Source organism: Dipodomys merriami, unplaced genomic scaffold (genome assembly GCF_024711535.1).
Source record: "Dipodomys merriami isolate MVZ:Mamm:240054 unplaced genomic scaffold, mDipMer1.0.p SCAF_2, whole genome shotgun sequence".
In the NCBI taxonomy this organism is placed as follows: domain Eukaryota; kingdom Metazoa; phylum Chordata; class Mammalia; order Rodentia; family Heteromyidae; genus Dipodomys; species Dipodomys merriami.
In genome coordinates this window covers 83,112,874-83,125,067 of record NW_027203381.1, presented here as the reverse complement: position 1 = coordinate 83,125,067, position 12,194 = coordinate 83,112,874, and the positions used below count along the sequence as shown (strand labels likewise).

Below are 12,194 nucleotides of genomic sequence, written 5' to 3'. Positions count from 1 at the left end.
AAGGAGTGAAGTTTCTGGATTTTGCACTAAGGTTCTGCCAGTTTTGTGATAAACTGCACAGTTCTCTGGGTCAGAATGGTCACGGCATTTTGTACTGCTGTCACCAAAGAATGACAGCTTCTCCCCTCCTATGAGTCATCATTTGGTGTGATGAGTTTTGTTTTGTTTTGTTTAACTTCTCATTTTCCCCCTTTTCATATTGGTGTAAGAATATTGTCTCCAAATAGCTGGTGGACTGACTTTTATGAAAGCCAAACTATGTGGCTATATTTGAGACTATTTTTTGTGGCAGCACTAAGGGTTTAAACTCAGGACCTCAGGTTTGCGAGGGAGGTACTCTACTACTTGAGTCACACCCCTAGTCCTTTTTCTGCCTTAGTTATTTTTAAAATAGTGTCCCTGTTTTTTTTTTAACCTGGAGCCAGTGTGAACTAAAATGTTCCTACTTAGTTTCCACATAGCTAGAATGGCAGGTGCATGCCACGCGTCATTCAAAGGGGTATGCCTTTTCAGTTCAGATGTGCTTTCACATCTGATTAAGGAGTATTGTAAATATGTATTGAACTGTAACAATGAAAACCCTGTGGCTTGGTGTTAGTGGCTCACACCCATAATCCTAACTACTCAGAAGGCTGCGATTTAAGCCAACCATGAAAGAAACTCTGTGAGATGCTTATCTCCAGTTACCTAACAAAAAGCCTGAAGTAGAGCTGTGATTTCATAGGTGGAACATCAGCCTTGAGTGAATAAGCTAAGGAACGGTGCCCAAGTCCTGAGTTCAAGTCACAGTACAGGCATGTACGTGTGAGTACGCATATGCACGCACGTACACACATATACACATATACACATACAACTTTGTACCACTAATATATGCTAATAGAATGGTGTTAGAAATAAAATAACCAGGTTTTAATTGATTTGAGTCTACACTGTACACAGCATTTTTTCATTAGTCCTAAAATGATAAGGAGTACGTTATGCAAATAAGATTTTTTTCTTATAATAACATGGTGTTATTTCACTGAATTAATAAGAATCATAGATGCTTTTTATCCCTTGATTATTAGAAAAATAATTACTATCTTTATAACTTAACATTATTTATTCCTCTATAATTCAGTCATTTCCTGGGCATTTCTGATGTTTGATTTTACAGAATATGAACCAGTATATGACCTCTTCTCATTTCAGGCTTGGCTATCATAGCTCTAGCAGAATTACATGGACTAGTGAACATGAAATTTATGAGTAAGTCAGTCTTATTTTTGTTTTTCTTTGCCAAGAATTATAACTTGCAAAATGTTTTAGTTGGTTTCTTTAGTCCAGAACCAAGGAAGAATATTGACAACTCCAAAACTTAGAAAATATAATACAAATGATAATAATTTAAAATGGCAGAAAGTACATAAAATCTTAATGATAACCTTGCTTAAAGAAAAATACGTTATGTATTAGACTGTATACCCTGTTTACATTAAGTAAAAGGAAAGATCTATTTTAATAGATCTTTTAATAGGATTTTTTTTTATTTTCCATTGTTTCTATGATGGAGCAGAGATCTGTATTTGTTACTTATTATATGAAGGGGCATAGCCACATTGAGGAGACCTTACAAGGAAGGAGCTGGTAGAATAAATATCTGATTTAACTCCTCCCTCTGTCTATTAATACTTACTCAACTAGGAGCCAAAATAAACATCCAGGAAATGGAGCCCAATGCCTTCAGCCTTGCCCTAGCAGAGAGCAGATAAACTGTAAATTGGGATGAACAGAAAACCTGGGAAGGAACTAGGTTAGGAAATCATCCAGCTAATAAATATTAGAAATATGTTATATAATTCTTCAGAGAGGTATACTGAGAACATATTTGTAACTATTACACTAGGGCTAAAAATCTAGCTTAATCTCTTTGCAGGTACCTTGTTTTAGTTTCCTATGTTATCACTCATATTTTTTTTAATTTAATGTTATTGTCAAGGTGATAATACCCTTTTAAAACTGTGTTTTAAAATGCTCTTATGGTAAGTAGAAAATCCAGCAACAATGAGAAGAAAAGAATTCCTTGAGAAATTATGATGAGGTTTCTGCCAAGAACTTGAAAGAAATATATTGCTAGCAGCTGATTCAGCTGCAAATGAATGGAGCAGATATGAGAAGTCATCTTATGAAAAGGTAAAAATAGTAGGACCTAAAACCAAGATGACTGATGTGGTATGACTATATCCTAGTTATATGTAAATGATTATTTCAGGGAGGGCTATATCCTAGTTTTATGTAAATGATTCTTCCCGCATATCTGACTAGATTTAGTATGGCCAGGCTTAGGGATCCCAAAGAATGATAATCTCATTATCTCAGAGACCGTGCAGAGAAAAAGGCAAACCACTCAAGAACTGGCAGGTCTGGGGTGGGGTTGGTGGAGGGGGGTCACAAAAGGTAACATCAGGCTTGCATAGTCTATTGATGCTGGCCATGAAGATAATTTGATGAATTCTTTCATCTCAGCTGGCATGCTGTTAATTAGCTTCCTCATAGATTGGTATTTCCAAATAAATTTTATGCAGGGAGAAAATAGAGAGACCTGCTGACCTCATGGTCCCTTCTTTTTCATTTCAGTAATTTATATGAGATAGCCTAAAGTCAATGCTTACGAATTATTCATTATAACCAAGCTTTTGGTGTTAACTCTATAGCTTACTGAGATACAAAACACGTGTGACTGATACTTCACCTTGATTTCATGACTCCATATTTGCATGTAGTTCTGTTAACTCTTAAATATCTGTTACAATGTACGACAGACTATTAACTCCAATGAGAAAATATTTAAGTTTCTGACCTTTCTCTTGTAGTAAAGTTGGGGTTTTTATTTGAATTGTACCCAAATGAGAAAAATAAGTTTAAGACTCAATTAAATAGCAATAAATCAAAACAATGCAGTCCCCAAAATTCAAGATTGTCTATATGCTGGCTTTTACAGAGTTGTTATGTTGAGAAAAAATAAAATTCATATGTCATAAAGAAGGACTTCAAGTTTACTGGTGGGAAAACTTTTATTATTCCAGAAGAACATCTTAGAAAAGTTACATGCTAAGACCATTTTTTTCCCACTGACTGAGATCAATGAGAAAGAGTCCACTGTTTTCCATGTGGCATAATAGACATCCTGATAGCTCAATAGGGAACCTTACACTGGATTTAGTTTTACACCATTGTGAATGGCAGACCAGAAATGACTGATGGTTGTTGGCTATACCAGTGGTAAGGAAAGAGAGCTGGGCATGGAATAAGAAGGTGATGAAAGCAAGTCCCTCACTGCACCCTGAGACCCATGTCTGTACATGACAGTCTCCATGTCAAAGCCACAGATAGTCTGTAGGAGAGACTGGTGCTAGTCACCTTGCTGTTCTATATATACCTGCCAAGGACTTTCCAAAGTTGACTGAGACTAGGGGGAACTGGAAGAGCGGTGGGCCAGAATTTTAGCCTTGCAGAGAGGTGCTACTAATCTCTGCTAGATCCCCTTTCTGAGCTGGTGTAATTTTGAACTATCACAGGTCTTGGGGGCAGCCCCATGCATATAAAAGATGTTGCTTCTCTCTTACCTACTAAATCTGGTGTAAATTCTCGCATTACTAATTTCATTCCAGAAATAGGCAAAGAAAGAAATTCTTGTACATGTCTCTCCTGCTTAGCTACACTGCGGCAGTACCAAGTCTCCACATTTACACACTGTCACTTACTGAAGGTCTTGTGTGGAACATGGCTTTAGTGGTTAAAATGCACACCAGCAAGTAGCCTACTTGATGTAATCTAGTAGCATCTATGTCAATTAGGAAGTTTTTAGCTACAAGCTCAAACTGCCTAATTGTGGCTGTCAACTCCTATAATTAATGGCTAAAAATACAGAGTCGTGAATGTAGGAATGAGTCAAGCAAAGTTAGCTAACTTAAGTAACAATTATTTACCAACATGTTCCAATGGTCTAAAGATGTCTTCTGAATCCTACTTATAAATAGGTAATATGAACCAAAAAAATCAAACATTCATTTCTTTAACATCAGAATTTTAAAGCTTTCATCTGGGGAAACTTTTCTGTGAAATACTAAAAAGGGAGTTTTCTTATCTTTGAGACTCAAAGCAGCATCCATTAACCCTGGAAGCAACAATATTTTCCTTAATTATTATATTTTTTCTAATTGCATTATTTAAAGTGCTCTTCACACAAAATAATATCCTTTTCTTTAATCTGAGACTTGAGTTCCAGGGCATAAATTGGCACTCTCCTTGTGCTTCTCCCACAAGTGTCCTTTACAAGAAGAAAAATGCTCATTCTTCATAGACCTGAAAAACAGAATGTCAGTGTTCTCTGAAATCCCCTTGATTTTCACTAGAGGAACGCACACCACACCCATGCCAAGTCCTTTCCAGAGGTAAGCAGGCCACAGCCAACTCTTCATTAGCTACAATGGGAAGAAGGGAATTCAGGCAATTATCTGCATTACAGAGGGCAGGCCCTGGTAACTCACACCAAGGACATGCTGGGTCACTCTCCATTTCCTGCCTCCCTTCCCCACTGAAGGAAAAGATTCTGTGGCCACATCACCAACAGCCCTGGTACACAATTCTATCAGAAAACCTTGTCCTTATGCTAGGGCAGTTGAGGAACTTTCAGGGTTTTCTTTAGTAAATGGAAAAAAATAAGTGGTCATTGCGTTGCCAAGAAGGCTTTCCTACTCATCTCTAGTCTTCTAGTTTCTGTTTCATTTTATTTTTCAGTTAGGAAAGGCTGTGACAACATCAAATGCATGGAAATTCATTTGGAAGCCCTGGGATCTCCTCCATGTAACTGGAGCACAGGAGGCATTTATTTCTAAGCTGGAAGATTTCATGACACCACTAGATGGGCTCTGCACAGAAGACTCTAAATCTGGGTCTGGGAAGGTGGCTCAGTGGTAGAGCACTTGCCTTGCATGCCTGAGGCCCTGGGTTCGATTCCTCAGCACCACATAAGTGGGGGAATAAAAGCCAGAAGTGGCTCTGTGGCTCAAGTAGTAGAGTGCTAGCCTTAAGCTGAAGAGCTGAGGGACAGCGCACAGGCCCAGAGTTCAGGCCCCACCACTAGCAAAAACAAACAAACAAAGAAACAAAAAGACTCTAAATCTAGTGTCACAACACTTTTTGGGGCCAGAGTTCAAAGCACTTAACTGGACCTTTCCATAGAGGATATTTCAGCATCATTAAGAAATCTCTGGAGCTGCCAGTGACTCCCGCTTCTTGTGTTTAGCTCTAAGTATCTTCAGAATAACCTAATTTTAGTCTCTCCCTTAAAAGAGATCATTGTGATCTCTTTTAAGGTACTATTTATTGTTCTCTATCAATTTATTATAAACTGACATGGTTATGGTATTCATATATCACCAATAAGAAGATATATGCACCAAATTATAAAAATGAAGAGATGTTGCCTGTGTAGGCTGGCAATTATTCTAAATGCTTTATACTTATTCTTTGAAAAGCAATTAATACCACATAGCCCAATTTCCTTTAACTTACCTCCCCTACAGGTAGATCTCATTTAAAAGCTGTTCCTGGGACAATTTCTGTAAAACAGTAAAAGCTCTCTCTCTGCCACACATTTAGTACAGAGTTATTTGTCACTCTGTCACTTTGCCCAAAAAATTAGGGCACTGGCCTCTACCACTTCATCAGCAAAGATATTCAATAACCACAGAAATGTAAAAGATTCTCTATGACTTGAGGGGAAAATCAGCAGTAAAGCTGAGATCTTGAAAACAGGACTCTGGCTTTGTACTCCTACATTTTCTTAGTTTTAAACAGCTTCCCCCACACTGTTCATTTTGACATGGTACAAAGTCATATACTTGTCTACCATTGAAAGCGTTCACTCAGAATTTCCAGGAGATTAATTTGTGCTTTCAAAAGTCATCTTTGTTCTATATACTCTCAAATGTTGAAAGTCCAGAGTTCAGAGACTGCTAGTTAACCTGGAATTAAGCATCTGAGATATAAATAGGATTGGTTTCCCATGCAAATGCTTAGCACTTCAGTACTACTAGACAAGTAGGATTTAGTAAATAGGGGAGAACTTTGTTTGAACTTGCTTTCTGTTGTTTTATAAGAATTTTAAAAGAAAAAGTAAGAAATTTCTTAGTGTACACCTCATGCAATATCCTGAGTCCTAACCCAACATGCTGTGAGTCAGAGAAGACTTGAATACCTGCTGTACCTTTTTTTCAAGCTCTTTTGCTTTAATCTTGAGTTTATTGACTTGAGATTCTGCTGTCTCTGCCCTTTCCCTCATTTCGTTCAACTCATGGTGTTGCTTCTTATATTTCGAGAGGTATTGATTAGCTTGTGTCTCCTACAAAAAAAATTAAAAACACAGAAAGGAGATATATTGCCCTAACTGTATTTTCTGCTCTGACATGAGAAGTGGAAAAATGTGAGAGAAATATAAACTTCTAAGTATTGAATGGGGCCTACTACTTTTGTATAAGATATAAGTATTAAGACTTTCTAGCAAGCACAAAGAACTGAATTAATAACTGTTGCTCCATGACAAATCAGAACCTGGTGTGTACATTCCACCAACTGTTAACAGGACAGCCTTCACAGACTTGCTGGGTGATGCAGCAACCACCATTACTTATGTAATCCATTCAACATCCTATTCTACCTCTGAGTAGAGAAAGTTGAGCTTTTAATTTCTATGAATTAATAAAAAGAGTACACATGACAGTGCTTGCTCCAATAATTGAATCAATACAAAAACCCTCAATAATATATATATTTTTGCAAAACCTAAAGTATATGGTACTTCATGTAACTCTAAATACTAAACTAAAGATGATGAGTGCACCTTAATCATGGTGGTTTTGTCCACAACTCATTAGGAAATATACTAAGAACTGTGTTTATGTTTACCTAGAGTTTAGGGGAGACTCCATGATGAAACTCTGCCCCAAATCCCTGCATGATATCCTGCTCTTATTTGGTTTGTTTCTTGTAATGCAAATATTTGGGTGGAACTATACGGTTCAGTGAAAGTACTATAGTTTTCTAGAAGGAAAAGAAGCATAAAGATTTACTATGAGCGATCATCTTAATTTGAGTAAAACCTGACAGCAGGAAGACATGATTGGTCTTCTCTGAGATGCTGCTCTCCTAGCTCAGGTCATAAATCACAAATCAATGCTGGGACACCCCGGGGGCTACAATTGCCTCTGGCACTTACCGCTGCTTCCACCTGCTGCTTGTAACTTTGTACTTTCAGCTGAAGTTTGTCCACCAGAGTCTGCATCCTGCTCAGGTTTTTCTTGTCCTCCTCTGCCTGAAACACACAGGTGTATGTATGTATATATGTGCATATGCATGTGAAGGTAACTGAAAGGATCTAGCCATGTGGAATGCAGCCTTGTGTGAGAAAAGGGTTGAAAACTTTATTAAACATCAAATAACTTGTGTTTTGTATAGTGGATGGGCTTGACTCTACTCATCCCCCAAATTTTGAGAAATTAATGAAGATAGTTCTGAGCAATGACTGAGCCATTTCTCTGCATCCATCACAGTATCCCAACACTTTTGTTTAAGTGGATGTTAAAGCTATTAGGTTCAATATAGTCTTTATTCTGAGAAAGGAGTGAAGAAACCAACAGATAGATGGGATTCTTGACACACCCTCTATCCTTTTCCCTGCCCCTTCAACTAGACTATTTCTACTTTAGACCTGTTGAACTGTCCAAAGGAAAAAATACTTTGACCTGCCAAGAAATAAGACTGACTTAATAATGACCTAACTTTGTTGCTCAGGTTTCTGTATGTTTCTGGCTCCATTTTGCCCCTTCCATCAAGTATCAAATGTAGTGGTGAATGCTATTATTTGTATGTTCCTCAAAGGCATGAAAGGCTTGCATCAAAAGGTCTGCCTCCAAAATTACAGAGGAAAATGTAGTGGAACATTTATAAGAATGAGGCTATTGAGTAGTTCCCATATCATTGGGAGTCACTCTCTGAAAGAGATGGCAAAACCCAGCACTTTCCTTCTCTCCTGGCCAGAAGTGGACAAAATTGCTCCACTATGATGCATTACCTCTTCACAGGCACACTAGCAACACAGCCAAATCAGTCATGAACTGGATCATCCAAAATCATGAGCCCAAAGACACTTTTTCACTGTGTAAGTTGTTTATGTCTAGGATTTTGTTAGTGTCATGGGAAGTTGACTGAACACAGTGACTTTCATAGCCCATCCTCTGCCTCACGAAAGCCTACTGCAACAAGCTGATCTATCCTTATTTCTCTTCAGCTCTCTCTTTTGAAGATAAGCTCTCTTCATCATTAGAAGCTGCCTCTTCTGCAAAGTTCAGTCTGACAGTAGACAATTACTAATATTAACTTACTTAGGCAAGATGATCACAGAGCTCAACATGGTTAGGGAACTGAGACTAGCCTATATTTTAAGTAAAATTACTTCTCTGTTTTCATCTGCCTATTCTTCTAAACCTCAGGTTTATCAAATTTAAAGATGAACAATTATCTACCTATGGAAATCAGCACAAGGCTAATTGCTAATAATCTTACTGAGGAGGTGATAAAGCAGGCTGCACAAAAGACAACTATAAGCTAGAAGTGGATGCTAATGTCACTGGTGTTCTCCATGTGGGAGGGTGAGGTCTAGGCTCAGATCTTAGCTCTGAGGCATTCAGTAACTAGTAGCTATGGTTGTGCACTCAATGCTCCTTCCAAAGAAGAATTTGCCATTCATCTGGGAGATGTGAAGTTATCTGATAGCACCCACTGCAGTGCCTTTAGGACATGCAGTGCCTTTGGGACCTGGGCCTGCACCCACACAGCCCCCAGGTGATCTCTGTGCAATAATTAGATATATCTGTTATTGCATATACCTGACTCTGCAGTCTGTTGTAGACTCCTGTAGTAGACTATAATAAAATCCTGAGCATTTTACTAGTAAGAGACACTACTTTTATCTTTGTCATGATAATCAACCTCATTAATATTTCTTTTTGAGTTAGCATACATTGGCTTGTGGGGTGATCACATTGTGATATTTCCACATATGTGCCCAGTGTACTTTGATCAGTAGTATCTATGAATAAGCTATCACAAAGCATCTTGACTCATAGTATGATATATATTCTGATGTTACAGGAGGACGGACTGAACTGACTCAGTATTGACTTAGAATATTTCTGAACCAGATATTATTGTCTAGAAAGTTTTCTAGTGTGTCTAGAGGACTTCTAGTGTCTTTTTCTCTTACAGGGTATAGTTGGTTATCTCACAAAGTAGGTGTTCAAAAGGTATTATCTGATGCAGTGATGGAAGATCATTGAGTAATTGAATAGATCTAGTATATGCTGTGAAGACACTTGGAAGAAATTAAGAAATGCGCTGCCACAAGAGAAACATGAAGATACTTCACTGAAGAAACAAAGGTAAGCCACAATACAACAATACTGCATTCCTTGAGATAACCGAAACAAACAAATAAACACACAAAACTTAGCACTGGTGTTTTGTTCTATAATAAAGGTTTTTTGGGGGGAGGGGAAATGGAAGGGAAAAGTTTGAGTTTATTCTACCAGTCTTGGGGCTAGAACTCAGGGAGATCTGAAGATTGAGGTTCAAAGACAGCCTGGGAGCAAAGTCCGTAAGACTTATCTCCAATTAACCACCAGAAAACCAGAAGTGGCACTGGCACAAGTGGTTGAGTGCTTACCTTGAGCTGAAGAGCTCAGGGACAGCACTCAGGCCCAGAGTTCAAGCCTCATGACTGACAATAAATAAATAAATAAATAAAATGTTAACCCCTCCATACCATGCCTTAATAACAATAAAATTAATAAATCAATAAAAATTTTTAAATGAAAATGTAGTTAAGGGATATTTTGGAAGTACAAGTTATAAAATGTCTATCACCAGTTATTTGCTTGAGACCAATGTTGGTCCATAGGTTATATCTAGAAAGCCTAAGAGATCTTTCTTTAGTATTTGTTGTTTCCACTTGTCATCAGGAGCAAAGTCCTCATTGGCATGGAATGTGTGTGTAACCAGATAACAGGAGTAGGAAAGTTCCTTGAACCACCTGATTAGTGAGCATCCTGTGCAGTCTGCTGGAGGTGGCCATTTGAGTACCCTTGCTTAATTTATATGTCAGTCTCACTCAGCCTCTCACAGGAAGGCATCTTTCTGAAAGCACTGCAAATACTATGTGTGAAAAAGTAAGGAAGGTATAAATAGCTTTCCACTTCTAATTGCACTTGCCAGCTCACATTTTGTTCTCTACTAGATCTGCAAAGGGACAGACCTCACCCTCTGACCGCACAGAGCCCTGGGAGGTGAGTCAGAGTCTACTGCTGAGGGTGATCTAAGCTTCAGAGCACCTCAGAGGCCCTTTCAGGCTGGAAGGATGGAGCTGCCACAGGTAGAGCCCAGTCATGCACACAGGGGTGGTTTCCAGGAGTACCTGAAGGGTCAGCTCTTTCATGCCTCTCTCCAGTCTGCGGGCTTCCTTTTGGATCTCTGCTTTGCGACGGAGCTCACCATCCAGTTCACCTTCCAGTTCTCGCACCTGCAACCAAGCATAGTGTCAGACCCCACACGGGTGACAAGGCTGAGTTGTTATTTGCAAGCTGGAAAACCATTTGGAATTGAGGGAAATAGTACAAGGAAGAGGTGTCTGCTCTCTTTCTCACAGAAACAAGTGCAAGCTCTCTGGGAAAACCATCACTATAATGAATCAACTGAATTCTGTAATCTCATAAAAGGATTGCTAAGACCCTGAAGGGTGCCAAAGGCTGGTACACATAATGGACTAAGATTCTCTTCTGTATTACAGAGTCATACCCACCTTCCTATGTGAACATATGCACAGAGATCTGATGCACACACCAGTCATAGGGGATTCAACCAGTCTACTCCTTGATCTTAAGCTTCTTCCTCTGTGTTTGGCTCAGGCTCTAAAGAAATCAGACCCTCAGCTCTGCCACACACATGTCACATAGCCTTACAGCCCTTACAGTAGAAGAGCTGTACTGTGGAACTGCCTTTGGCTATACAGAATTGTGCCAATATGATAATCATAGCACACATTCAACAAGATGCCCACTGTGCTCCAACCACACTCCAATGTTAGTTACAGAGCTGTGACTAAAAATATTAAATGGTTGACTTATTTTGAGTTGATATTTTTTGGACAAGATGAGATAGAGATCTAGTTTCATTCTTATATATGGATGTCAGTTTTCCTAGTACCATTTGTTAATAAGGCTACTTTTTAAAAAATTCCAATGTATGTTTTTGGTAACTTTGTCAAGAATCAAATAGTGTGCCAGGTGCTGATGATTCATGCCTGTTACAAAAGTGATTATTTTTGAAAGGTCCTTTTGGGGCATGCTTTGAGAAAGAACCTAATCTTTCCTACTTTGTGGAATGTATCATATGCTATATACATAATCAATTCAAGTTGATTTAATAACTTAGGCTAGGCATAATAGTCCATATCTATAATGTAAGCTACTCAGAGGTAGAAGTGGAAAGATTGAGGCCTGAGGCTGGCCTAATACAAGCACATGACCCTACCAAAAAAACAAAAACAAAAACAAAAACAAAAAACAACAACAACAAAACTAAAGTTAAAAAAAAAGGACATGCTCATGTGGTATAGCATTGACAGTCTATTAAGTCTGAGGCCCTGTCAAATCCATCTAGAAAGGAAAAGAAATTTATTTAATAGTTTTAAAATAAGTATTTATATGTGTTTAAAAGCTTTATATAATAGATTCTACATAATTTCTGTCAGTTTTTGTTTTAGCTGTACTGAGTCTTTGTAGATCGTGGATTGGTCTTGACTTTCTTCAGCTGTTAGGAAATGGTCATTCTCAGCAGAGTAAATGACAGGAGTAGAGGCACAGAAGCAAGACTTCAAGGCTGCATTTGGAGCTAGTGGGTCATGCTACCTGTAGGAAGCAAGAGCTGGTACAGAACAAGAGAAGACATATTCTCACGTAGCAGAAAGAGGGAAGGCACAGTTCATTCTGAGTGACAAAAGTCATACTCAATGACCTAAATTCAAGCAAGAATGAATGGATATATTGAGATTAGACACCCTTGGAGATCTGGCAGTGCTATTAGCAAAAGTGATGAGG

The 12,194-nt window shown here is 38.4% G+C and overlaps 1 protein-coding gene across 1 annotated transcript in view; it reads right to left on the bottom strand.

Moving 5' to 3' along the window:
• Positions 1 to 3,054: 3,054 nt before the first annotated feature.
• Myh15 (myosin heavy chain 15) overlaps positions 3,055 to 12,194 on the bottom strand; it is a 112,979-nt gene continuing 103,839 nt past the window's right edge. Inside the window, exons 38-41 of the mRNA XM_070028726.1 lie at positions 10,514 to 10,618; positions 7,262 to 7,357; positions 6,245 to 6,388; positions 3,055 to 4,347 (exon numbers count right to left, since the gene is read on the bottom strand). Of these exons, the coding sequence (XP_069884827.1) occupies positions 4,333 to 4,347; positions 6,245 to 6,388; positions 7,262 to 7,357; positions 10,514 to 10,618 (360 nt within the window). The 3' untranslated portion in view covers positions 3,055 to 4,332. The remainder of the gene's footprint in view (positions 4,348 to 6,244; positions 6,389 to 7,261; positions 7,358 to 10,513; positions 10,619 to 12,194) is intronic.